Raw genomic sequence first — 24,352 nt, forward strand, 5'->3', positions numbered from 1 at the left:
TTATACTATAGATAGCCTTATATTCGACTAAGATCGTAGTATACTCGTTAATATAGCGCTTATCTTTTAGTATTAGCGAATCCCTTATTTTACTTTGGACTACCTAGATATACTTCTAAGTCGCGAAGATCGTTGTTTTCAGTACTAGCGAGAGATCGATTTGGCAGTTTATAATCCTATATAGCAGTGGCCTCTAGTCACTCGCTTTATCAGTGATTTCCTACGATGTATTGTAGATATACTAGTTGTTCAGTATTATAGTTTCTAGGTTGCGAATTTATATATAGGAGCTATATACGAATTTGAAAAGGAAGTAGAAGACCTAGCTAAGAACCCGATCCGACTAGAGAGAAGAGGGTACTAGAATAAAGTAGCGAGAAGGTTAGAGGAAGAAAATGGTTCTAGGATAGTAAAGAGGAGAAAAAGGCCTTAAGAATTTAAAGAGCGAATACTTATTTCTAGCTAATCAGTGGGCGCTACGAGCTTTATCCGTTTTCTTTCGTCTAGTTTAGGAAAGAGCTAAGTAGCTCTCCTACCTTCGAAAGTTTACCTACCTCTTTTTCTTAATCCTCCCGCTAGTTCGCTTACGATCAACTATTTCTTCTACCTCGTTTATTGCACCCTGATTTTTTCTCGCGATCATTTCAATCGGTCTAGATCTTTCTACCTAGAGAGCGACTTTTCTCGTAAGCTAATTTTTTATACGCTATCGCGAGCATCGCTATAGGCCATTGTAGGATTCCTAATTTCGTAGGGCCTATATAGCCCTAGGCTAATATAACTGCTAACCTAGGATAGAAGTAGCCGCTTAGAGAGCTCAAGTTTTATATATTATAAGGTTTGCAAAGGCTTGTCGACGATAGCGATTAGGCGTAGCATTATACCTCCCTTGTATAGCAAGAGCTAGGTTTGAAGATGCTAGGCTACCTAGGTAAGACTAGCCCTAAGCTTTTCTTATTTTCATAGACTTCGAAGAAGTATCTATAAAATGTGATTAACCGACGACCTAATTAGATCCTAAGCCCTCGGCTTAGCGTAAACCTTAAGATTATAAAGTACTTGTTCCTAGACTAGCTAGAGAGAAGGTCCTCGATAGATTGGTTTTTCAATATCTATTTTATAGATATAGGTATTTCGCTCTTCGACGTAGAAGGTATATTGCTTAGTAAAGAATAGCTAGATTATAGGACGATCTTAGACGTTATATAGTTTTTCTTTCGCCTTTACAAGGACTGTCTCTAGATCTACCTATAGCTAGTCTCGAACTATAGTCCTACGCCAAAGGAGTTCTACCAGTTTAACCAGAGGGTTATTGCTAACAATTGCCGTTTCTAGGTTTTCCTTTACTTTGTCGATAGAAGATATTGGGCAATCGTAATTTTCAATTAAGTCGAAGGTCGGCTCTACTACTTCGACTCTTTGTTTAAGAGCTTAGAGATATATATCAACATCTTGTTAAAGGTCTAGATCGCCTTTTAGTCTATCTATAGGTTCCCTTAAACATAGTTGTACAAGGAGGTTATCGTCTACTATTCTCGGCAAAGTTTAGAATAGGAGTGTAGATAGTTCATCTTTAAATTTATATAAGCCTTTCTTTAAGAACTTTAGCCTCGCCTTCTAGACAGATAGATATAGTTTAGGCTACCCTAGCTTTGGCTATACTAGGGAGATAGCAAGATAGTTGTATAGCGATATATATTACACTTATAGTTAGGAACTTATAGGCTAGCTCTCAGTACTTTTAAAGATTATCTACTTCGCGCTAAGGTAGTCCCCTTACTACTATAGGACAATAGCAAGATATATAAGCTCCCTTTAGACCTACTATCTCTGACCGAAGAGCCTATATAGCCTATAGTCTTAGAGTACAACGAAGATAAGGTGATCGAAGTCCTCTAGGCCGACAATATATTTATACCTAATGTTCCTAGACTCGATAACCTACCTATATATCTCTATAACCACTTTAGCGATATAGAACTTAGGATCCTAGCTATATACTCAATAGCATTTAGGGAAGCCTAGCTCCCTAACTAGAGCGAGAAAGGAGTAATCGCCATTGTCTAAATCATCCTTGTACCCTAGTCAAAGAAGGATATAGCCTACTAGGTATACTACTATAGGGTTGTAGGACTTCTACTAGACAGATAGCTAAGCAGTGTACCGCCTTTGCAAGACTTTATAGGCGACCTTGGATAATAGCTATAGAGTATATTTCTAGTACTTAGCACTGTTCTACCCCTTTGACCAAAGGACTAGTAAGCTACTTCAGGTCTACTAGCGGCATTTACAGAAGATTTTAACAATATATCAACTTAGTAGGATATTGAAGCTAAGATTATAGAGATTACTACGCTATAAGCGACTACGATATAAAGGTTTATTGATGCCCTTGTAGATAAGATAGACTAGGAGCGCCTCCTTAGTAGCGACCTAGTTAAGGACCTTAGGGCACTAGTATAGGTAGCCCTTAAGAAAATAGTACTCGATCTCTACCTCTAGGAAGAGGAGACGCTCGTCTATATACTTATAAGGAGGCTAGACTACCTTAAGATACTTTATACGCTAGTACAGAAGTATCTTTAGGCATATAGATCACCTATGTTATTTGGCTAGACGTCACCTTCAGTATAGCACTGTAGCAAATGCCCTTATAAGGAGCCTACGAAGCCTAGACGTCTACTTCGCCTACTATTGTACGATCTATACAACTGTACCTTCGTTTATAAGTATAAGTATCCAGTATAGTAGTAGGGCTAGGACGTATATATTAAGGAGGTGAAGGAGTACGAAAGACAGTAGGATTAGCCACTATAGCTAACCGGACCTTCACGAGCTAAGTGAGCTATATATAGGGAGTAGCTTAAGGAGTAGCGACGATAAGAAGTGCCTACTAAGAGAGCTTTTAAGGTACGAGCTTGCCTATAGGAGTGTATAGCAAGCTCGAAAGGGAAATGTAGATTAGGGTAATAGACTACCTAGATATAGAGGGACCTAGTTTTTCTACTTTTCTATTTGTCTTAGAGCATTATATTCGTTGTTAGGGGGTCTAGCCCTCTGATCATATATATTTAAGTGGGCTAAGCCTATCTTCTTTATCATTAAGTAAGACATTAAGCAGTTGTCAATATACGTTCGTTGACACTATATTGGTGGTCCTCCTTCTTCTAGGAAAGCTATTAAGCCTCTCTTTTCGTTGTTCTACCTCTATCTAGACGGTAGGCATTCGAGCTGTTGAGCTCTGACCGCATTCTTATTGTCTTTTGTCTTTCTACTATATCCCACTAGACGTACCTGAGCTACGTGTCTTCCTCTTAGGAGACATCCTTCCTACTACTCGATACGCACTATCTTCATCCGTCCAGAGGTATACTGTATTCCTTTAGGAGCTATCTCGCGCGCCTGATCCTAGGTGTGGTGGGGTAGGTTGGTGTGGAGGTTTTGCACCACTTCAACATTGCCTTTATAGCCTCTAAGCTTATATAGTTCAATTAAAACCTAGGACTTAAATACTACTATATAGCTAATCGAGTACTATAATACCTCTATCGAACGAGGTTCTAGGCCCTCTAGCTAGGAGGAGGAGATATCCTAGTCGTAGCTAATAATACTAGCTTCGCTAACAACAATATCGATTGTAAAAGCTTATAAAGTTATACTATTATTCTATTTAGAGGGCTAATCGCCTAGTAAACTAGTAAGTAGGATATAGTAACTATATCGACTATAGAGGTAGAGTTGTTAGTATTTGTATAGGCAATAAAAGAAGGTATATTCCTTTAGCACCTATTAGAAGTACTAGAGATCTATCTAAATAATAAGATCCTATTGATCTAATATAATAATAAATAAACGATCTAGCTAATCAACGTTAAAATGCCTATACTATAGACAAAGCTAAAATATATCGATATTTATAACTACTAGCTATACTAAGAAGCTTAAAATAAGAGGGTTAGTATAGATTATATACCTTTAAACTAGATATTGGCCAACGGCTTAACGAAGGTACTAGAACTAGAGCCCTATAGGAAGTTTATAGAAATGTTTAATCTAGTAGATATCTAGGCCCTTATTAAGATTCGTACCTACTAAGTAGTATAGAAGGAAGAAATATAGAGCTAGAAGAAGGCTCTAGTTAAATAGAAGGTTCAGTTTACAGTATAATATATAGGATTAAAAAGGGTAGGCGTATAAAGCTCAATAGATTAGGGCGATAGTAGAAGGACCTTAATACTATAGAATTACTAAATTAAGAAGAATATAGTGTTGGGAATAGCTTTATAGATTACTGGATTTAGCAGGCCAGAGCCGGAGGCTTGACCTAGGGGGGTATATTAGAACCAGCCTAGCCTAGGGTAGTGGGCTAGCCCACCGAGATTAGGATCTACTGGCCTAATGCCCAACTACCGCCTAAGACTGGGCTCCTAATCAGGAGAACTCTCCTACAATACAACATCTTCAACACCACGATTATTCCCAGTTGTGTGCATCACTTGTATCGTGATAGCTTCATCTTCCTGAGCCTACGTAGCGGTTCCAACACCACCGACCTAACATGGGCAAAGTGGACACGGTAAAAGCGAAGTTTCACGGCCCACAACATACAGGTTGGGGATGTCAACTTTCGTTGGTATTTCCTGTAATGGAATATGCATGTTGCATTAGTCGCATATATGTGATAACTAGGTAGGTATGTACTTACAGATGCCAACCTTCCTACCTACCTGACCTTGGTAGGGAGCTGTATTCTCGCTTTGCAACGCGTTTCCTTCGTCCATACTGCGGAAACTGGAGCTTATATCAACTTTGAGGACGCCAGGATAAACTGCACATCCCCCAACCAAATGACGTTCCTATCGAGAGCCATTACCGCATTTGGCGGTCTTCTGCTGGCCCACGCGTGAGCATCGCAACCTTCAGCGCGCTGAAACCCATCCCTCTGACCAAGCTCGCAGCTGCTACTCGGCGCGAGAGCACACGGCCCTGCAGTCCCTCCGAGCTGCCAGCACCGCCACGTTAACATCGTCGGCAACGGTAGCCACGTCTCTTCCCGTGGACATCGTACTCGAAACGATCCTTTCCACCTTCTTCGTCCTCTTCGGACTGGTCTTGGGAGCCCGCCCTCTCCGACCGATCGAATGGCGTGTCTGGGCAGGCAAGATTGAGCGGGAGGGTGAGGAGGGCTTTACGGACAACTCCGGCGCCGTAGACAAGGACTACATGGGAAACCCTTTCAGCGTGCTTGAGACACGGCCTAACTTCGTGGATATTCGAAAACAGCGTCGGGAGTTTGCTGAGTGGGTGCAAAAAAGGGGTGCCGAACCAACACATTGATAGTCATCACGCTACCGGATTCAAAGATGACGATTCCGATGTCCTAGCCACCAAGGATAAGATGTTGCTTCCACTCAGGTACCACGATTTCCAAGTCCTCCTCCAGGAAGCCCGCATTCGAGGCTGTCCTGCCTTCCCTGCTAGTCTGTGGTTGTTGGCAAGAGGCCGCATCGCTCCTTCCCAATGTGCTTCAGAATCCGATGAGTAAAGCCCTGGAGGCTTTAGGCTGCCATCGACAAGTGTCACCTTTCCAGTCTCACGACCGATGACCCGGCATTGGTAGCAGCGCGAATACATCCTTCCGCCGCCTCCCATTCACCTCCGAGGTAGGTGGCTCTCAAGTCCGATAGAGTTGGTTTGCCGTCTATGGACCTACTTTACTTGGTGAAGCCGGGAATACCGCATCTGCCGCAGCTGACAGACATCGCCATCACCAGGGCACCGCGGACTGGAACATTGGGCCTCTAGCAGAGAAGCAACCATGCCGCCCCACGGCAGCGCTCACAGCGTTTACTCGACAGCTTCCCATCTGTTGTCTCCCCGAAGTAGCGCCTGTTGTTCATCGCCGGCTCCGCCACCTTCTCAGCCCGGCGCCTTGTCAAGCTCTGGCGCGCACTTATTACCACCTTCAAGCCGGCCATCCTCGTCACTCCACTCGTCTTCTCAGCACTCGAATGGCGCAGCTCCTCGCCCTAGCGGTGCTCCTTTCCGTCCAAACATCCGCGAGATGTCCAAGCCCAGTACGGTTGCTGTCCCGCCTGTTACTCTCCCCGGAACTTCAGGCCCCTCTGCCCCTTCATCGGAGCGGCGAAAATACGACTACAGACATTCAAGCCCCGCTTCCACACCTTCTGGCCTCTCACGTTCCTCTTCCCCGCCCCTGCCACCATCCTTGGCACACACGGTGCGAGCATCCGAATCACCAGTCTCAACAGGGCCGCAAATGTCTAATCAGGATCTCCCTCTCGCTGCACCTTTCTTGACGCCCTGGTCCCGAAGGGAACATTTGGGACTCGCAGGGCGTCGGGGTGACGCCTGTGCGGATGGCGAACAAACCAGCAGCAACCATGGCCTCGACACGTTGAACGAGATCATCATGGCTCTTGATGTTGACAAAGATGGAAGAGTTGGCTGTGCTTACTACGTCGCGATGGACGAAGAGCTGGTCCTCGAAGAAGAAATTCCCATGGGAGGCATTGAGGCCGTCGATACACTTCTGCTCCTTGTCCAGCCGACATCGGTCATCATTCCCAACCGGGCGCCAGGAGACTTGATCGAGTTCCTCGAGCGAGACGCTTACCGATTCGACGGTAGCGAAGGGTCGGACGGCGAGCAGGGGTCGTACATTCTCCGACACGTTGTATCTGCGCAGTTCGACTATGACGCGGGGAAAGAAGCGCTTACGAAAGTCGATGTTGAGCCGGCCAAACCCGACCCCGTGCAAGTTCAGTCGTTGGAGGAGGAACCCGTGCAGTCAATTGGCTCTTCCTCTCATAACAAGCTCATGCGCCTGGCTGAGCGAATCAACTTCGAGAGCTGTCTCTCGGTTGGCTGTGCTGGCGCGGTACTGAACGACTTGGAACGTCGGAGGACTGCTGAGCAGCCATCGACTGGTGAAGACGGAGATTTCACGTTTTCTGTGAGATCCGTCAAGATGGAATCCGCCGAAGATACAATGATCATCAGCGCCGATTCCTTGATATCTCTGCAAATCTTGCAGTCGGAGCTGCATCCCAACCCGCAAACTCGTTCGTCCAACAGCTCGGAGCCTAAAGCGAAGGAGGCCCTCTCAGTCACCGGTCTTCTTCAAGCGCTGGCCTCCAGCGCACAGGGGAAGAGGAGGCTTCGTCAAATGCTCCTTCGACCGAGCACAGATCTTGCGGTAATTCGGGAGCGACACATGAGCATTGAGATTCTGCTGCGGACGGAAAACAGCGAGATTGCGAAGAACATGCGGAAACAGCTCAGGAAACTCAAAAACCCCAAGACGTTGCTCCGTCATGTGAGGAGAGGGGTGGACCGAGTACGGGGCCAGTTGTCCCTCCGTGTGGGAGACTGGAAGGCATTACTGAGATTTGCCATGGTCTCTGCTCAGCTGAAGCACGCAACGCATGCATTGAAGGGTGCTTCACATATCCCCCTCTTTTCCAAGGTAAATATCCTGCTCCAATGCCGATGACGAGTCAGGGAATTTACTGACAGAGGACGTAGATATGCTCCGAGATCAACGTGAAGAGATTCTTGCACGTCGGCGATATCATCATTCGAACCATTGACTTCCAGCTGTCCAAGGATAGCGGCCGCACCGAAATTCTTCCGGGGGCAAGCGAATACCTTGACGGGCTGAGGGAGGAATTCGCCCACGTCCGTCGTCTGCTCGCAGAATTAAGGGAGTCTGTCGCGCGAGAGGTCCCAGAAGAAGTGGCCGAGCATATCCGACACTGCACAGTCATGCCGCAACTGGGGTTTCTGGTTGCGGTGACAATCGATGTTGAAACAGGAGAAGGGATATATCATGGCCAGCATCATCCCGAGGGTGAGTGGACAATGTGTTTTGTCAGCGGGGATATGGTGTACTATAAGAACCAGCTCATGCTGGATCTCGACGTTCAGTACGGAGATCTGCCCTCACGCATCGCCGGTGAGTTTGAGCGCCATGAGCCCATGCTTGAGCAATGCGCGGCAGCTAATGAAGGATTCCAGACGAGGAGATTGAGGTGATCATGGCTCTCGCGGCTGCAGTCCTGGAGCACGAAGAGGCAATTCTCAGCGCCTCGGAGCTCTTTGGAGAACTCGACAGCATGCTTGCGCTTGCCTTGGCCGCCGAAAAGTACAACTGGACGGCCCCCACAATGACGGCCTCAAATGTGATTGACATTGTCGATGGACGCCATCCTCTCCAAGAACTCCTGGTGCCGTCGTTCATTCCGAACGACTGCGCCCTTGCCGGCGGCTGCGGCGCGAGCGATTTGGAGGACGACAGGTTGGGCATGAGTAATGGTAGAAAGGCTTCATTTCCATCCATGCTCATCCTGACTGGCCCGAACAGTTCGGGCAAGAGCGTCTACATGAGGCAGGTCGCTCTCATCGTGTACTTGGCGCACACCGGCAGTTACGTTCCCGCGGCGAGGGCCACAATCGGGGTGACTGACCGCATCCTGACCCGGATCGCCACCCGGGAGACGGTCGTCAACGACGAGAGCGCATTCCTTGTGGACTTAAAACAAGCGGCGTTTGCCATGAATTTTGCCACGCGGCGAAGCCTCCTCTTGATTGACGAGTTCGGCAAAGGCACCACGGCGGACAGCGGCTCGGCCCTCTTTACAGCGTATCTTACCTACTTCCTGGGTCTTGGTACGGAACGGCCCAAGGTGCTTGCTGGAACTCATTTCCATGAAGTATTCGAGAACGGCCTGCTCATGCCTGGAGAGGACGTGGCCTTTGGCCACATGGACGTCCGCCTTGACCCTGAGGCCGAGGACCCTGACGAAGCCGTCACCTTTCTTTTCCGCCTGTTGCCGGGGCGAGGCTCATCGAGCCTAGGAGTGCTTTGCGCGGCATCAAATGATGTCCCAAGCGATGTCATCAACAGAGCCCGGGCTATTGTGGCATTGCTGGACAACAACGAGAGCCTCCTCGAGGCGTGCTCCGACATGACCCAGGAGGATAAGCGGAGGTTGGAAGAAGCGGAACTCGTAGCAAGAAGGTTCCTGGCGTTGGAGATTCCTAGCCGAGGGCGTGAGCAGGGAGGCTCCGTCCCAATTCGGGACATGTTGCGATCTGTGCTGGCACCTGGAGAGGCCCCGACCTCGGGCGCCTGACGGCTTGGCTTCTGATATTAGCTGGGGTATGTGGCTGAGGGAAGCACCGGCTAATTGCTAAGAGATGCGTTTGCTTCAGCCATGTGTGCAGTAGGAGATTTGCACACGAGCTTTTGTTTTGCCTTCGTCAGCTATCATAGGCAACTTCCTTCATCTGCCGGCCGTCATTGCTCTGATGCTGGATGAGATGTACGGAAACAAGACTGCCTCTTTTGGTCCACCCTCAACCTCACTGAAGCCCCCAACTTGAGCCTGACACCCAACCTTAACCCCCATGAATGCTCCCAGTGGATCCCGCAAAATGAGTTTGCATATCACCAAGGGCTTTTCTGCAAGAAACACAGGTCCCTGCCTCGGTGCACACTCACTGTTGTTCCTTCAGCCCTTGGAGTTGACCGGCAAGTTTCCATCTCAGATAAGGTGAGTACAGAGTGCCTGCTAGCTCAGCAGTTGTTATGCGTTGGCATCACTGTTTCCCAGCTATTCTTGTCAAAGGTCATAAGCAACTCACGGGGCTTCCCGTTGAAGACGTAATTACCTGACCTCAGCTACTGTGAAGAATGAGCTCAAATTCAGGCACGCGGTTTGTGATGAGACCAGGGTCCAACTCACTAACTAGATGAAGTGGGGCCGGGCTGCTTATCGCTGTGACGTTTAACGCTATCGAGATCGCACAGTGGTAGGTAGCGTACACTCGACTTTTTTGCTGGGCAAACCTCGGCGCTGAACTACACTACTGTGTACCTACCTACCCGTCGGGCTTCGAATCCGGTCGGCCAAGTCACCCTTCTTCGAGCAAGCGATGGCGCCGACAAAGCCCAAGAAGACAGCGCACAAGTCCAAGGCGAGGAACCGAGTCCGAGCCAAAGCGGCGTCTGCGCAGAACGCGAATATCAATGCTAGAGAGCTCCTCGCGCAAGCAACTGCCTTGCTCGAGGAAGGAGACGCCGAGTCCGCGGCCACGATAGCCCGCGCCGCCTACCAGCACATCGGCGAAGGCGGGAGGCTAGCCGGCGCAGCTCTATCGCTCCTTGGCCAAATACATGTCGAGCTGGGCGAAATCGGCGCTGCCCGCGAGTTTTTCCTTGCTGCAGTAAAGGTCGACGAGGACGGGTCGCTGCCAGACGACGTCGGTGGTGGGCCTGAGAAGTTCCTATGGCTAGCGCAGCTCAGCGAGGAGGGCGGCCATGACAGCGTCTCGTGGTTCGAGCGGGGGGCTGCTGCCCTGCGCGCCCAGATCCAGACGCTCACGGAGTCGCTCGACTCGCGACCGCTGACCCGCGACGCGCAGGAGGCGGTCATCGCCGAGAAGCGGAAGCGACTGGCGGAAACGCTATGCGCCGTCGTCGAGGTCTACATGACAGATCTCAGCTGGGAGGAGGATGCCGAGCAGCGGTGTGAGGCGCTCATCACCGAGGCGACCATGCTGGCGCCCGAGTCCGCCGAGACTTGGCAGACCGTCGCCAACGTCCGCATCTCCCAGACTAGGACAGAAGAGGCCCGGGAAGCCCTGAAGCGCAGCTTAGGGCTGTGGACCCATCTTGAGCCCGAAGACCCCGCAGTGCCGCCCTTCCCGTCCCGGGTCAGCCTGGTCCGGTTGCTCATCGAGGTCGATATGGAGGAGCAGGCGATGGCGGTCACCGAGCGCCTAATAGCCGAGGACGACCGGAGCGTGGAAGTTCTGTACCTGGGCGGGTATGCTAGGTACTTAAGAGGGGAAAAGGTCAAGAACAAGGATCAAGGTTCCGATGTGGAGGCCTGGAAAGCTTCGTGGCGGTCGGCGCGGAAATGGCTTGCCCAGTGTTTGAAGGTTTTCCAGCAAGAGGAGTACGAGGATGAAAGGTTAGGCGAGCACGCTCGTGAGCTGCTCGAATCCATCAAGGGCGAGTTGGGCGAGTCGGCCGAGGACGAGGATGACGAAGACGCGTGGGAAGACACTGACGGCGAGGAGGATTGGGAGGGTGTTGATAGTGACGAGGACACGGAGATGCATTAACGACAACGGCGCATCAGACGGCATGGTAAATGGCTCATGGCAAGTCGGATATGCAGGCGTATCCTGGCGTTCAGGAAGGAAAATTCATGTCGGGGTCTAGAGGTCTACCATGTGGTGTCAAGACATGGCTTGCACGTCTTTTGAAGCTCCCGCAGTCAGACGTCTTTTGGTGGTGGCTGCGCACGGATCGGGTCTGTCGCAGACCTTGCCCGTTGGGGCCGTTACGCTCCGCTGTCGCCGACTTTCAGCCTTTGTACATCCTCGGTTGGCACTCCGTCCTCATCGCCTTCCTCCTGGTCAGCGGCTGCCAGACCCCGTTCCCACAGCTGCCTTCCGGTAAGCCTGGCCGGCTCCTTTATCCTGGCCTTCTTCAGCTCTGCCGCCCGTTCCTCCTCTTCCCTGATCCGAGCTTCCTCCATCTCCTTCAGAAACTGTTCTCGCCACTTCAGAAACGTCTCTCGGTTGACCGGGGTGCCGTGGAACTTCTTGTTCTCCTCGCGTTCGGCCGCTAGGAGGGCCTCCTCGTGCGCCTTCGCCGCGGCTTCTCTGCGCTCGACCACTAATTGCTCGGCGGCCTCCTTCACGGCCGACACTAAGGTGAATACCATGGCCATGCCCAAGTTCTCCTCGACCGTGGCTTGGAGGCCTTGTAGCAGCTGGTCTTTGTCCTCGGCGACGTTGAGATATTGATGCGGGGCCGAGTTCTGAGGAGCGGACAACTCCAGCAACGGCGCCTTGTCTGGGTATTCTTCCGGATACCGCACGGTCAGAAGGATCACCGGTGGTTCGGCTTCATCGTCTGGAATGTCGAGGGTAATTGATATCCTGTATTCGGTCTCCGAGATGTCTGCGGCGCTCGAGGACCAGCTTAGCGCCTCTCCACCAGCAGCTGCATAGGCATCTCCGGGCAATTCGCACCTGTGATCTCGTCTGGAAAGATGGAACTGAGGACCTCCCGTTCCTCGATCTGCTCTTCTCGCCCCATTTTTAGACTTGGTTGAGGTGGGATCTTGAGGGCTTGTCCAATGGTCCTTTGGGCTTGCAGGAATCGAGCTGCCAAGCCCGAGATTCTCAGACTGAGGGGCAACAACATCTTACCGTATCTGGGCACGTGGGGTTGGAAGTCAACCCCCCTGGCACCCTCCCGAAAGCATGCAAGTGCACTTCTCACCGCCTGGCAGAAGCAGGGATCTGGGACTTTACCTGGTAAAAAAAAATCAAGTGCAACACAGCTCTCGCGGCCTTCGCATCTTGCATCAATGCACACGCGCGATCGCGCAGGCAAACCCCAAAAGATGGCACACAAATCAGCAGCACCCCCCGCGTCGGCGAAAAGAAAGGCTTCTTCAAGTGACAAACACGCCGACGGCAACCCCTCCAAAAAGGCGAAGACCGCAACCGGCCCAAAGCACCACAAAGTCGACCACCCCGATGAGGATGCTGGTTCAGACGGTGACGGCGCCGGCGCCGGTTTGAGGCATGCTAAGTCTGCGCCAAAACAAGGACAAGACAAGAAGCCGAAGGAGAATGGCAGGACTTCCGGGAAGCCGGCCGAACGAGGTCTGTTCTTCCTCTTCTAGCACCCGGGAAACACCTCTACTGACGCCGACGCAGTCTCGGGATCGCGCGAGGCGCACGCGAAGCAGAAGCAGCTCGCACAGGAGCGGAAGGCCGCAAAGCCGCTGGCGGACGAGGTGCAACGGACCAAGAAGCTATGGGAGAGGCTGCGCCGCAAATCCCATGTCCCCAAGGAGGAGCGCCAGCAGCTCGTCGACGAGTTGTACAGCATCATCACTGGGCGCATCAAGGACTTCGTTCTAAAACACGACGCTGTCCGCGCTGTGCAGACGGCCATCAAGTACTCGACACCCGCCCAGAGGAAGCAGATCGCCAAGGAACTTCAAGGGTCGTACGTGCAACTCGCCGAGAGCAGATACGCCAAGTTCCTCGTCGGGAAGCTGCTTGTCCAGAATGACAACGAGATTCGAGACCTTATCATTCCGGAGTTCTACGGCAAAGTACGGAAGCTCATCAACCACCCCGAGGCTTCCTGGATCCTGGACGACATTTACCGCGGAGTGGCCACCAAGGAGCAGAAGGCCCACCTGCTGCGAGAGTGGTACGGGCCAGAGTTCGCCTTGTTCAAGCCTGGCAGTGGTGCCGAGATCACGGCGGATCTAGCCAAGATCCTCGCTGATGAGCCCAGCAAGCGGGGACCTGCGATGAAGTATCTTTTCGATATGACCAACGGCCTCATCCAGAAGAAGATGACGGGCTTTACGATGCTACACGATGCCATGCTGCAATACTTCCTCAACCTCAAGCCCGAGAGCCAGGAGCTCAAGGAATTCGTCGAGATTGTCAAGGGAGATGAGAACGGCGATCTGCTGAAGAACATGGCCTTCACCAAGTCGGGGGCCCGCCTGGTGTGCCTACTCCTGGCCTATGGAAGCGCGAAAGACCGGAAGCAAATTCTCAAGACATTCAAGGACACATTCCAGCTCATGTGCGGCGACCCGCACGGCCACATGGTTCTCTTGGCTGCCTACGACCTCATCGACGATACCGTGTTGACGTCCAAGACGATTTTCCCAGAGATCCTCGGGAAGAACGAGGAGAAAGATATTGAGAACATCATCTTCCTGGCCAACGACCTCAATGCCCGCATCACAGTCTGCTACCTCTTCGAGGGGCAATCAAAGTCTCTGTTCCCTGCCAGCCATGCCTATGATTTGGAACTCCTGGCCGAGATTCACGAGATCCGCAAGAAGACAAGCAAGAAGGACCCAGAAACCCGGCGCAAGGAGTTGGTGGCGGCCATGTCCCCGCCATTGCTCGCAGCAGTCGCGGCGTCGCCCAAGGACCTTGTTGCCACGTCGTTCGGCTGCCAGTTCGTCACTGATGTCTTGTTGTCGGCAACGGGAGACAAGTCTGCTGCCCTGGAGGCAGTAGCCTCGACTGCTGCCGGCGACCCCTCGCCGGCGCAGTCCGGGGACGCCGACTCAGCTTATCCCCCTCCGGCACACATCTCCCTCACACCCCACGGGGGCAAGATGTTCAAGACTCTTATTGCCGGCGGACGGTTCGACAAGGCATCTGGAGCAATCCGGCGGGTTGACCCACCCCTCAACTTTGCCAACATCCTCTACCCAGTCATCAAGGAGCATATTGTCAAGTGGGCAACCGGACCGAGTTCCTTCACCGTTTTGGGACTGCTCGAAGCCCCCGACTTTTCGTCCACGGAGGAACTGCTCAAGACCCTCCGCTCTGAGAAAAAAGCGCTCCAGGCGGCGGCAGATGGGGAAGCGGCCGCTCAGATCGAGAGCGCAGATGGCAAGAAATCGAAATCGAAATCGAAGGGCAAGGACAAGCCCGGAGGCAACCAAGGTGCAAGGTTGCTGCTCGAGAAGTTGAACGCCTAGGAAAGGCCTCAGAGAAGGATTCATGCTTTGTAGCCTGCAACGTTGCCGTTCGGTGGAGGGGCAGGGGGCGAGTTGGAGCAAGGACCGGGACAAAGAGCCACAGGGCGGATCCATATTCTTGGTTCTCTTCTTGGTGTGGATGTGGAATGCGATATCCATTGGGAGTTTCTAGTCGGTGCCGTTGGATCTGTGAGCTCTATGCTTGGGGTTGTGCCGTGCTGTTCTGCCGGTTGTCGCAAGACATGGATCTTACCCCCATAGACTGCACTCGTGGAGGATCAGCGGAAATGTAGACACTGTGGGCTCCAAGCAACACGCATTCATTGGCGTTGTGTGACGGAGGCCGAACTTTCCTATGCCGCTCGGGGCTGGCGAGATGGCTTCGAATGACCTCGAGTCTCCTATGGAGCGTCCTCATCCCGTTTAACTATCTGCTCCAGCGTACCAATCTCTGCAGCAGTTCCGCGGATCTTTGATGATCCCACTACACTACACAATTATCGGTGTTTCCACCGGTCCACCGGTGGAGTGTTGCAAGCAGAGTGAAGCGAGACGCTGTTGTATCGCGCGTGGATTCCATTAGAGACCACCGCCATGGAGACGAAGTACAACAAGCAGGGCATTGCGAAACTTGAAGCGGATCCCACTGAACATATCTTGCGCCTTGGAAACACCATGATCACCGCTGCCGCTGCCATGTAGACTCCTGCACCCAAGAATCTCTTTGTTGTCCTTTTTCCACCAGCGGCGGTCTCGCAACGTCCCACATCCACCCGACCTCAACTTCCCACGACGCAAGCAATAGTAGCAATGGGGTAACTTGACCGGTAAGCGCCCTTGTCGGGATCGTGCTGGCGTGCGTTATTGTCGCCATATTCACGACTTTCAGCGCCTTCATGTGGTAGAGCAGGCGGCGGTGGCGAGGGAAGGATGAGAAATGCGAGAAGGCAGAGAAGTTTGCATTATCGAGTAGCCTAGACGAGGAGCAGCTCCCTCCAGGGCTGAAAATCCGTCTTGAATTCCATGGCTTGGAAGGGGCCAGGTAGTGTCTTCGACCACGCATCCGATGAGCCAGTCTCGGCGAAACATCCACCACTGTTCGCGCCATTTCAGGCAAGATGGCCAAAGGAGAACGCACGCTCGGCTCCAGCCCCGTAGCCCTCGAGCCTCGCTTGAGCAGCCTCAGCAACGGCACCTATAGCAGTCCCGGGCGCCCTCTCACGCTTGGCGGTTCGCGTGAATCAAAGGTGCCATTAAATCTCTCCGAGCCGGACACTGCGGCAATCAATCAAGAGACGATACGAATACGGGCATTGCCGAATGATGCCGCTCGGATCGACTCTCGAGTTGGCTGGCCGAAAGGGGACGGGATACCCGAGCGGCTGCCAACTTGACGCAGCGAGAGCGGGAGCCAGGCGTGTATGTAAATGGCCTTGGGCGGAATGGAGGGAGGGGTAGATGTGGCCTCAATGCTGAGCCAGGGAGGTATGCGCGTGGCGCACTTCCGTGGCCATTTGAAAGAAAAAAAACAGCCAACCTTGCGGGAATGGGACTGTGTTGACACTCTCGTCAGCGCACGGTCGGACATGGGGAACATCTTCATCGTCGCGTGGGCTCTATCAAAGAACAAACTTCTGGGGTCGCTTTCCGGATGACAGCCAAGGATATGTGATGTGCAGAACGGTCTTGCCCAGCCTGTTCAAGACAATTCAAGGGCCGTTGGGTATAATAATCAACAAGAAAACAACGCACCTGAACCCGTCTAACCAATGTGCGCCATGCCATGCAACTTTAACACCTCCCCCATCCGTGCCTCCATTCACTTCCAAGAGAAAACCGAATCGTATGCTCTGAAATCCCATCTGCCCAGGCTGATTTCTGCCTGGAGGTCCCGCCGAGATGCACTAAGCCCCTCCAGATCCCTCCACACAAGGTCTCTCGCCCGGAGAGCTCAAGTGCTCATGAGCTTGGCCATTTCGTCGAGCAACTCTTGGAGATCCTCGTCGCTGATCTTGTCCGCGAGGGAAGGGATCAAGGTTTTGCACTCGTCTGCACTGTCACAGCAGAGCGAGCCTGTGAGGTAGGGCGAAGAAACGGACAAGTCAGCACAGCACAAGTATATGCACATGGTCTCGGCAAGCAAGCTTTCGCGAAAACAAAAAAAAAGGGAAAAAAAGGGACACCCACCAATCTGCGCCCTCTCGTACTTGGTCAGCTCCTTCTGGGCGCTCAGCAGGCGCTCGACGGCCTCGACGTTCTCCTTCTGCTTGAAGCGGGCGAACGAGTCGAGGTAGTCGAGCGTCTTGACGAGCACGTCGGTCTCGTTGCGGTCCTTGCGGTCCTTGCGCCGCTTCGCCATGAGCGCGTTGATGACCAGCGCCGCCTCCGACAGCGTCAGCGTGTCCACGTCCTGGAACTCGCCCAGCTTGAGCACCGCGCCCGCCTCCTCCTCGCCCGGCGGCGGCGGCTTCGACCGCGCCGTGGGAGCATGGTTCTGGTCCGACATGTTTGGAGATGTGTGTGTGCGCGCGCGATCTTCCCCGAGTCGGATTTGTACGGGGTGGGTGATGCAATCTCTAGGTGGACTTGTATCGGTATCGGCAGGTAATCGCTTTTCTTAAGGACTCGAAGCGGCGTGCGTCCTGCACGGCTGCGAGGTCTTCGGTGTGCAAACGTGATAGTCGAACTGGATGAAATCGTATTAAGGAGTGTACGAGGGAATGCCTCCGACTGTATAGCCGGGGAAGGTATGCGGGGGCTAGTTTGGCGGGGTGCAAAGAAAGAAAGGAGAGATGGTTTGGTTCGCTTCCGGCATGGCATGGTTCCGACTGTCAGTCGCGATGGCGTTCTGAGCCACATTTGTGTCGTTGCCATCACAGTGCTGGCATACAGTCGAAAACCGAATTGCAAACTGTACGCAGGACATACGGAATCTGGAAAACACAGTGGGATATTCACTATCATCGAGAGAGTACCACAGTTGTACAGAGTATTTCCAGTATATGACAAGTCTGCAGCTGGATACCCGGCGGGAATAGTGCCATCTAGTCTCCAGTCTCCCGAACAGGAGGCATCGCGAACACCCTACATCTCCGTGGAATGCATGCTACCCTCTCTAGCCTGTCTTCGCTACCTTGCCCCCCTTGCGCAGGCTCTGCCTTTTTTCTTTTCTTTTGCAGACGATGTCTACCGCCTGGATGCTGTTGTCCGAGGCCTTGGCCAAAGAGGTACAACCAGCCTCTAAGTGCCAATCCATGGCCACATTTCGCCCAAAAGAACAGCTTCCTTGGTTTCTCACCATGCCAGACGCCCCCTTCCGCCCACCCTCTGGATTCGATTGGCTTTCTCTCCCTTCTTTCCCGGTGTTTCTCCAAACACCTTTTCCAATTTGTTATCATCGCTGCTCCGCGGGGTGTCACGTAATAAGCCCTAAAAAAAGGGCCGAAGGACAAGCGTCACAGCATGCTCGGGCTGCTGTGTCAAGTCCCTAGGAGTCTTCCACAAGCCCCTCGAGCAGGCGGGCATTCCTCTGACATAGTGTGGTTCGCATTCGCCGCCTCTACAGGGCGGAAAAGACGAACAGCTGGGGGCGTGCGTTAGCTAGACAGACAGTGTGCAAGGGGTGGGGGAGGGGAAAAAGGGGGGAGAAGGTGGCTCTTACATTATTCGTCGCGGCGATTGCGATGCTATCCTCAAAAGGATGCCAACTCATGTGCAAGATCTTCTTGTTGAAATCGATCTGGTCCGCGTCCGTCTCCTTGCGCATCCTCTGCCCTTGGCCCGGCGCCGCTGGGCTGCCCGCCCGAGAGCCGCCCTTCTTGCCGTTTGCGGTTGGGCTCGTCGACGAATTGATGGGTGTCGGAACGCCAACCTTCTTCGCCTTGAATGCCGACTTGTCCGCCTGCAGCACCACCTCGATCTCCTTCTCCGGGTCTGACGGATAAATCATGAAGTTGTTGTTGTAGCTGCCCGTCATCACGTTCTTGCCGTCTCCTGAGAACACCACCTCGAACTTGTCAAAAATGCTATCGTTCTCGTACGTGTCGCACAGTCGTGGCCTGAGATGCTCGTGGATGGGAATCGTCTTGATAGGCTGCCTCTCCATGTTCACGTCCCAAATCTTGACAGTCAGGTAGTCGCGCGAAAGGATGTACCGGCCGTCGTAGGAAAAGCGAACGTCGGAGATGGACGAGATGATCTCGGAGAAGAAGGACCTCGACGATGGATCCTCCTCCTGCTCAAACACTGGAGGCAGAAGATGGCCGTGAGCCCACAGATTGCACGGCGGGTGGCTGCAGAGGGGGGCACTCACACTTGGCATGTTGATCGCACAGCGCGCTCTGTCGCATGTCTGCGAGCTTGATGGTTCCTTTGGAGCTGGCATACATAAACCAGTTGCAGCTCAGGGGGTGGAATTCGGCCGCCGTGATCACCTCGGTCAGCTCTTCCATGTTCGCCGGCTTGATGTCGACGATGTTGAAGCTCTGGTCCTGGATGTTCAGGTTCCACAGATTGATACGCAGATCATCGCTGCTGATGAAGGTCTCCCCGTCGCTGTTGACCGAGATGCTGTTGATGTGATAGGCGTGGGCGTTGGCATACGTCCGTCGGGGTACCGCTGCGACGACGGTATCGTGGTGTGTCAGCCTCGGAAGCTTCAGGTCACTGGCGCTGCGAAACCGGACGGCGGGCATCGGGCGCGGGGCTCCACCTCCGCCAGCTATGTTCGCCGGCGTCAAGTCGTGAGAGAGATTGTTCTCGGCCACAACCTTGAGAGACTTCTCGAACACCTTCCAAAGCTTGATCGTCTTGTCGTTTGTCGACAGGAGATAGTGGGAAGCATTCTGCCGCCGGCACCACTTGATCTTGTTGATCTTTTCTTCGATCTCGAGGGACTTGAGATAGTCGAACTCGGGTTCGTGCGACTGAAATTCGGTATGGAATTTGTACTCGCAAGTCTTTTTCTGTTCGCGGCGTAAGTAAGGGCCCCGGCGAGAACGCGGAACGGGATATCAGCCACGGGATTGTCGAACTCACTGTCTCGTTGCGCTCAAATAGAACGACACGACCGCCCTTATCACCAGTTGCCAGATAGTTACCAGTGTGATCGAACTCGACGGTGGAGATGATATCGGCTGCGAGGCAGAAGACTGGGGTCAGTAAAGCTCGAGCTAATAGGACTCCATAAACTTGAAAAAAATCGGGGTGGAAGAGGGGGGGGAGGGAGAAGGGGAGGGCCGTGAAATGGAATCTAGCAAGATGCTGTACCTTCCGTTATGTCCTCCACATCCCCTTTGTCACCAAAGCACCTGGAATCCGGTGGTTAGCTTGCTCCATCGGGCGACAGGATGCACCGCGCTGTGATCTTGGATGGACGACCCGCGCAGTTCGTACGGAGCACGCGAAAGCAAGGGTGGTCGCTCTCGGAATCGGGAGGGAAGGACCAGATCAAGCGCCAGGCTGTTTGACCGGACGGGGAGCTAGAGGGCAGACAGAGATGGAGCTTACTGGGTGAACTTCCATGTCGGTACATTGGCTTCTGTGTCCACCATCGTGACAATCTGAGGAGCAGGCGGCGAGGGACCCCGCTCTGCCAACAACTGTTGCCGAAAGGTGAATCGCGGAGGTAGAGTGTGCCAAGGGCGACGCAGTGATGCTTATCGGTGTTGGGGGTAACGAAGGGTCCCCGCGATCCGTTTCCGTGTCGGGGCAGTTCTGTACCAAGGCGGGGTCGGGGGGGTCGGCTGTACCGGGGTCCTCAAAGCTGGGCAAAGCTCGCACGATGCTTCAGGTAGGGGAACGTGGGTGGGAGCTGGATGGGCAGGGCCCGAACGGAAAGGCTGTAAGGCTCGCTGTGACAGCGTCGGCGGTTCTGGGGGGAGGGGACCGTGGAATCGACGAATGCCACTTGGACGGACGGTTGCGCAGTAGCGACCCCGGAAAATGAAGGCAAAAGTGACTCTCCGGGCCCTGGCTGCAGGCTGAGTCTCAGCACAAGCAAAGTGCGGGCAGGATGAGGATCTTCAAAGAAGGGGTTAGACGAAGTGTGAAACGTACTTGGAGCTAGAGCCAACTGCTGAAGTATCTGAAAGAGCACGAATATGGTTGGAACAAGTCGAGCTCGATTGACGGTCAGTCGGCTTTGGCGCAAATGGACTGTGACGGAGCGGTGCGCCCAAATCGGCCAAGCCTGCTTGGCGCCAAATGACGGGGTGCCCCAGCAGCCCCAGCAGCCCCAGCACAAGCACACAGTGCGCAGAACCAGCAAATGTACCGGCGCCCGCACAGTGCCACCCGGTCGCAAAGGTACCTTACGCACGGAATAGTACGATGGAGGTACTGATCTGTACACTAGCCTTCGCACAGTTACCCGCTTTTTCAGCGCATGGAGTCCGCCGCACGCCCGAAAGTGAAGTGTCCCTTCGTGACGACTCAGGTTGATGGGATGACGGAATGCCGCAGCCTCGGGCCGAGCTGGAGCATGTGTCCGAGTCGTTTGAACAAAACATGTTGCTCCCTTCCCATTGCACTAGGTTGACAACCTGGAAGCTATCGAGCGAACTCTATCCCCCCTTCGCTCGACATTTTCATTTTCCAACTGAGGCAGAAACGCGTTGCAGGTAAAAGTGCGCCTGTCTTTAGGCCTGATCGGCTTCTTGCTACCTCGACGGAGTACACAAAGCGAACACGCCTTTCTCTAAGTTGCTAACCGAACCACGTCCAGCCACATTGCATGCGCATTATCGGACCTTGGAGCAACCTCGTCGTGGACAGTGCTCTTTGGTGGACAAGTGAGCTGCTGTTTCAAAGTGCTTTACGCCCGATTGATATCGAGCCGTGCATGCAGCGCTGAGTTGTGAGGATGGAAGGCGGAGGGACTTCAAGGCAGGGACCAGAGGGCAAGGGGAAAGGCAAGGGTGCGGCAGCTGGCCCGGCGCCCTCCCCGGACCATGACGCTGGCAAAGGGGCAGAGCCACAGCCATTGCTGCCTCGCATGGCGCAGTCAGCCGCATCCTTCCTGATGACAGGACCGCCGGGCACCGGGTTCAGCAGCGAGAGCGAAAAGGGGGAATCGTCCCGCACGGGCAGGGCTCTGGAAAGGGCAGGCGAGAGTTCAGTCCGGCTGCAGCCCAGTGCGCCAAGCGGCGAGACCATTAAAACGCGGCATGCACAGCAGCACATCGCCCAGGAGGAGGCGTCGTTCTCCGCGTTCCTGGACAGCGGAGATGTGCCAGTTCTCACAGGAGCAGGCGACTTGGAAGACGCCTGGCGGTCGGCCGTTCCTGATTCTGCGATGTCGACGACCACCATGGCAGCAGGATCGCCATTTCGATCAGTCGCAGAGCAGGAGGCGAGGGACGGTGCCGACGTCGTGGCCTTGCTGTCCGACGGCGGGCTCGATCACGTTTACACGCACAGCAGCGAGCCTATATCACGAGCTGATCTGGCGAGGCTGCGCGAGGCGCTATTCGGCAAAGACACGGACCACGAGAGCTCGCTCGTGTGGGACAGCGTGCTGAACTTCATTCCGGAGTATCTCGAATTCCACGCAGGCCAGGGCGTCGGGCCCGGCGACGACCTCGCCATGCACTTTGGTACTGTGGACGCCGACGAAGCCCGTCAGACCTGGATTAGCCAGTGGTCGCGGCTACTGACGAGCTACCAAGACGAGGTCTGGGGCGACCTCGGTGGTCTTGTTGAGGAAGCTCGAACCGAAGTCAAGCGGATGGAGGAGGCGAGGCCGGACGAGAAGCCCCAGGAGCCGAAGGCGCTGCTGCGCCTTCGAGCCATCCTTGGTCACCTTCGAAGCGTGAGCTAGGACAACTCATGGCTCTTTCGAACAACGCTGCGCGTCTTGCGCCCTTGGTCGCCACCACTGCAGCCCATGCATGCTCTGTCACGTGCTGGCGTGTCCAGACGCTCCAAGGTGCCCCGCCACGTGTTGAGCCTTGTCTTCGAAGGTTGCATTTTCAACCCCGCCGGTGCCCACCCGAGCCAGGGGTGCCCGGGGCCTGGGCATCAATGGTCGGGTTGCTGGGCCAGCCGCCGAATGACATCACTGGGCTAGGCTCGGGATTGTGGTTGGTCCATCTTCATCGGTGTGCTGTGTGTTCTGGAGGTCGGTAAACTGCGGAGGTGCTGCGCAGTGAGAAACCATGAAAAGCAGGGCTTGGGTGTTTGCACTACTGTCCAGTGATATGCACTCATACCGAGGACCAACCACACACCGCCTGCTCCGTTCAAACACTTGCATTGCTATCACGAGCAAGCGCCGCAGCAACGCCCTCGACGCCGCGTCTCTTGCCCTTTGTACATACACTACATACACTGTTGTGGCGCCCAATGCACCTTTCGCCGGCGCAAACTCACAAGCTTCCAATCATCTGCCAATGCTGATTGCGATTGCGTGAGGCGGTGCTTTGCATCTCGGCCTTGGTAACTACCTCTGCGCTGGCAGAGCTGCCTGCTCACGAGTCATTGGGACATCCCGATCTCCGTTCCGTGTTGCCGGCAACTAAGTACCTAGGTAGTTACGGATACTCCGCCGCGGTTCGGGCGGCAATCATTTCCGGGGCTCAAGCGACGATGGCGACCGGACGATCACTGCGTCCTGTAGCACCGCAGCTACGCCTGCTCTTCATAGCACTTGCATGCGCATCTACAGTCTGCGCCAGCTCGCAGCCATTCTGGCCAGCCGAGACGGCGGCTGCGGTCGCGAAGCGTCAGGGATGCCGACCGGACTTCTTCAGCTGCGCCAACATGGGCGCCGTCTTCAACGACATCTGCTGCCAAAACGGCCAGAGATGCGCCCTGGACGCCAATAACAACCCGGCCTGCTGCCCCACGAAGTGAGTTGCGTGCCTGGCCGCGCGGCCCCGCGAACTCGACATCCACTGACAAGAGACCTCGCCTTCCCCCCAGCGCGGTATGCACCGGCACGGCACCAGCAAGCTTGACGACCCCCGGCCCGGCCGCAACCACGGCCGTCTCCTACGTCCCTAACCCGTACTTCTCGTTCCCGTACGTCGCCACCTACTTCGCCAACCCGGGCTTCTGCTCCGCCGCGGTCAGCCAGTGCAGCGCCAACTACGCTGCGTGCACCGCGCAGCTGGAAGGGCAAGGCAGTGCCGGCGGCGGCGGAGGCTACGCCGTCACCATCGTCGTTCCGGGCGGCGGCGGGGTCACGGTCACGGCGGCGGCAAGTACCACCGTGGATGCTGCTAGCGCCACGAGTATCTGTATGATTTCCATACCTATATTCCCTCCACATGCCCAGTTTCTTTTTTCTCCCGCACGCGCACCGGACTGTGGGTCATCTCCGCTGACTTTCCATACGCCCCTCGGTCCAGGCAACAGTTTGTCCAGCGTGGCTTGCGGTGGCCTCCAATCCAGCATGTGCACCATGACCGGAACCACGGCCAGCGGGTTCTACTTCGGCACCGATGCCGGGAATGCTGCCGCGAGACCGACGGCGGCCGCAGCCGCCTGTGCCGGGTTGGCTGGTGCTGTTGTGGCTTGTATTGCCGGTCTGGGCATCGCCTCCTGATGGGTTTTTTAAAGCCGAGTGGTGATGGGAATCTGCTTGGTCCTATCGACGGCTCGGACTCCGTGACTGGCGTTCTGGGATTGTTGGTTCGGGAGAAAGCGCGGCGTTTCAGGGTACAAGCGTGTCTCATCTCGCATTCTCTCTCGCTTTATATTCACAGCATATTTGACATGATCTGATGAAGTCAAGAATGAATGACCAATACCCATGCTTTGCTTCCAGAAGCTGG

At 54.0% G+C, this 24,352-nt stretch overlaps 9 protein-coding genes across 9 annotated transcripts; 6 read left to right on the forward strand and 3 right to left on the reverse strand.

The window, feature by feature from the left end:
* The first annotated feature begins 4,708 nt into the window (after positions 1-4,708).
* THITE_2113162 (uncharacterized protein) lies at positions 4,709-5,659 on the forward strand. Its single transcript, XM_003652051.1, has 2 exons — positions 4,709-4,903; positions 4,959-5,659. The coding sequence occupies exons 1-2, from the start codon at positions 4,848-4,850 to the stop codon at positions 5,335-5,337; spliced, it is 435 nt and encodes a 144-aa protein (XP_003652099.1). The 5' UTR covers positions 4,709-4,847; the 3' UTR covers positions 5,338-5,659.
* Positions 5,660-5,695: 36 nt separating this feature from the next.
* Positions 5,696-9,559, forward strand: THITE_2113164 (uncharacterized protein). The gene is made up of 3 exons (XM_003652052.1): positions 5,696-7,489; positions 7,549-7,978; positions 8,041-9,559. The coding sequence occupies exons 1-3, from the start codon at positions 6,434-6,436 to the stop codon at positions 9,156-9,158; spliced, it is 2,604 nt and encodes an 867-aa protein (XP_003652100.1). The 5' UTR covers positions 5,696-6,433; the 3' UTR covers positions 9,159-9,559.
* On the forward strand, positions 9,529-11,264 carry THITE_2113165 (uncharacterized protein). Its single transcript, XM_003652053.1, has 2 exons — positions 9,529-9,709; positions 9,771-11,264. The coding sequence occupies exon 2, from the start codon at positions 9,961-9,963 to the stop codon at positions 11,152-11,154; it is 1,194 nt and encodes a 397-aa protein (XP_003652101.1). The 5' UTR covers positions 9,529-9,709; positions 9,771-9,960; the 3' UTR covers positions 11,155-11,264.
* On the reverse strand, positions 11,223-12,193 carry THITE_2170087 (uncharacterized protein). Its single transcript, XM_003652054.1, has 2 exons — positions 12,073-12,193; positions 11,223-12,001 (listed from the first exon to the last, which is right to left on the reverse strand). The coding sequence occupies exons 1-2, from the start codon at positions 12,137-12,139 to the stop codon at positions 11,376-11,378; spliced, it is 693 nt and encodes a 230-aa protein (XP_003652102.1). The 5' UTR covers positions 12,140-12,193; the 3' UTR covers positions 11,223-11,375.
* Positions 12,194-12,398: 205 nt separating this feature from the next.
* Positions 12,399-14,674, forward strand: THITE_2113169 (uncharacterized protein). The gene is made up of 2 exons (XM_003652055.1): positions 12,399-12,714; positions 12,769-14,674. Exons 1-2 carry the CDS (start codon positions 12,450-12,452, stop codon positions 14,574-14,576), a joined length of 2,073 nt encoding a protein of 690 aa, XP_003652103.1. The 5' UTR covers positions 12,399-12,449; the 3' UTR covers positions 14,577-14,674.
* Positions 14,675-16,458: 1,784 nt separating this feature from the next.
* THITE_2150040 (uncharacterized protein) lies at positions 16,459-17,319 on the reverse strand. Its single transcript, XM_003652056.1, has 2 exons — positions 16,764-17,319; positions 16,459-16,649 (listed from the first exon to the last, which is right to left on the reverse strand). The coding sequence occupies exons 1-2, from the start codon at positions 17,080-17,082 to the stop codon at positions 16,528-16,530; spliced, it is 441 nt and encodes a 146-aa protein (XP_003652104.1). The 5' UTR covers positions 17,083-17,319; the 3' UTR covers positions 16,459-16,527.
* Positions 17,320-18,054: 735 nt separating this feature from the next.
* THITE_2113172 (uncharacterized protein) lies at positions 18,055-20,245 on the reverse strand. Its single transcript, XM_003652057.1, has 6 exons — positions 20,085-20,245; positions 19,845-19,885; positions 19,614-19,711; positions 18,889-19,540; positions 18,238-18,821; positions 18,055-18,159 (listed from the first exon to the last, which is right to left on the reverse strand). The coding sequence occupies exons 1-6, from the start codon at positions 20,126-20,128 to the stop codon at positions 18,136-18,138; spliced, it is 1,443 nt and encodes a 480-aa protein (XP_003652105.1). The 5' UTR covers positions 20,129-20,245; the 3' UTR covers positions 18,055-18,135.
* A 1,066-nt stretch (positions 20,246-21,311) lies between these two features.
* THITE_2113176 (uncharacterized protein) lies at positions 21,312-22,564 on the forward strand. Its single transcript, XM_003652058.1, has one exon. The coding sequence runs from the start codon at positions 21,571-21,573 to the stop codon at positions 22,393-22,395; it is 825 nt and encodes a 274-aa protein (XP_003652106.1). The 5' UTR covers positions 21,312-21,570; the 3' UTR covers positions 22,396-22,564.
* Positions 22,565-23,075: 511 nt separating this feature from the next.
* On the forward strand, positions 23,076-24,220 carry THITE_2113177 (uncharacterized protein). The gene is made up of 3 exons (XM_003652059.1): positions 23,076-23,425; positions 23,499-23,815; positions 23,927-24,220. The coding sequence occupies exons 1-3, from the start codon at positions 23,337-23,339 to the stop codon at positions 24,121-24,123; spliced, it is 603 nt and encodes a 200-aa protein (XP_003652107.1). The 5' UTR covers positions 23,076-23,336; the 3' UTR covers positions 24,124-24,220.
* The last annotated feature ends 132 nt before the right edge of the window (positions 24,221-24,352 follow it).

The sequence above is a fragment of the Thermothielavioides terrestris genome, chromosome 2 (genome assembly GCF_000226115.1).
Source record: "Thermothielavioides terrestris NRRL 8126 chromosome 2, complete sequence".
In the NCBI taxonomy this organism is placed as follows: Eukaryota; Fungi; Ascomycota; class Sordariomycetes; order Sordariales; family Chaetomiaceae; genus Thermothielavioides; species Thermothielavioides terrestris.

Coding starts and splice junctions, on each gene's coding strand:
- THITE_2150040 (XM_003652056.1), bottom strand. CDS start 17,082: ATGTCGGACCAGAACCATGCTCCCACGGCGCGGTCGAAGCCGCCGCCG. Junction 16,650..16,763: donor GTACGAGAGGGCGCAGATTG/GTGGGTGTCCCT, acceptor CCTACCTCACAG/GCTCGCTCTGCTGTGACAGT.
- THITE_2113164 (XM_003652052.1), top strand. CDS start 6,434: ATGGCTCTTGATGTTGACAAAGATGGAAGAGTTGGCTGTGCTTACTAC. Junction 7,490..7,548: donor ATATCCCCCTCTTTTCCAAG/GTAAATATCCTG, acceptor CAGAGGACGTAG/ATATGCTCCGAGATCAACGT. Junction 7,979..8,040: donor TCTGCCCTCACGCATCGCCG/GTGAGTTTGAGC, acceptor GAAGGATTCCAG/ACGAGGAGATTGAGGTGATC.
- THITE_2113169 (XM_003652055.1), top strand. CDS start 12,450: ATGGCACACAAATCAGCAGCACCCCCCGCGTCGGCGAAAAGAAAGGCT. Junction 12,715..12,768: donor CGGGAAGCCGGCCGAACGAG/GTCTGTTCTTCC, acceptor ACGCCGACGCAG/TCTCGGGATCGCGCGAGGCG.
- THITE_2113165 (XM_003652053.1), top strand. CDS start 9,961: ATGGCGCCGACAAAGCCCAAGAAGACAGCGCACAAGTCCAAGGCGAGG.
- THITE_2113172 (XM_003652057.1), bottom strand. CDS start 20,128: ATGGTGGACACAGAAGCCAATGTACCGACATGGAAGTTCACCCA. Junction 18,822..18,888: donor GTGCGATCAACATGCCAAGT/GTGAGTGCCCCC, acceptor TTCTGCCTCCAG/TGTTTGAGCAGGAGGAGGAT. Junction 18,160..18,237: donor CAATCGCCGCGACGAATAAT/GTAAGAGCCACC, acceptor GCACGCCCCCAG/CTGTTCGTCTTTTCCGCCCT.
- THITE_2170087 (XM_003652054.1), bottom strand. CDS start 12,139: ATGGGGCGAGAAGAGCAGATCGAGGAACGGGAGGTCCTCAGTTCCATC. Junction 12,002..12,072: donor CTTTCCAGACGAGATCACAG/GTGCGAATTGCC, acceptor CGAGCGCCGCAG/ACATCTCGGAGACCGAATAC.
- THITE_2113162 (XM_003652051.1), top strand. CDS start 4,848: ATGACGTTCCTATCGAGAGCCATTACCGCATTTGGCGGTCTTCTGCTG. Junction 4,904..4,958: donor GGTCTTCTGCTGGCCCACGC/GTGAGCATCGCA, acceptor CCAAGCTCGCAG/CTGCTACTCGGCGCGAGAGC.
- THITE_2113177 (XM_003652059.1), top strand. CDS start 23,337: ATGGGCGCCGTCTTCAACGACATCTGCTGCCAAAACGGCCAGAGATGC. Junction 23,426..23,498: donor CCGGCCTGCTGCCCCACGAA/GTGAGTTGCGTG, acceptor CCTTCCCCCCAG/CGCGGTATGCACCGGCACGG. Junction 23,816..23,926: donor TGCTAGCGCCACGAGTATCT/GTATGATTTCCA, acceptor CCCTCGGTCCAG/GCAACAGTTTGTCCAGCGTG.
- THITE_2113176 (XM_003652058.1), top strand. CDS start 21,571: ATGGCGCAGTCAGCCGCATCCTTCCTGATGACAGGACCGCCGGGCACC.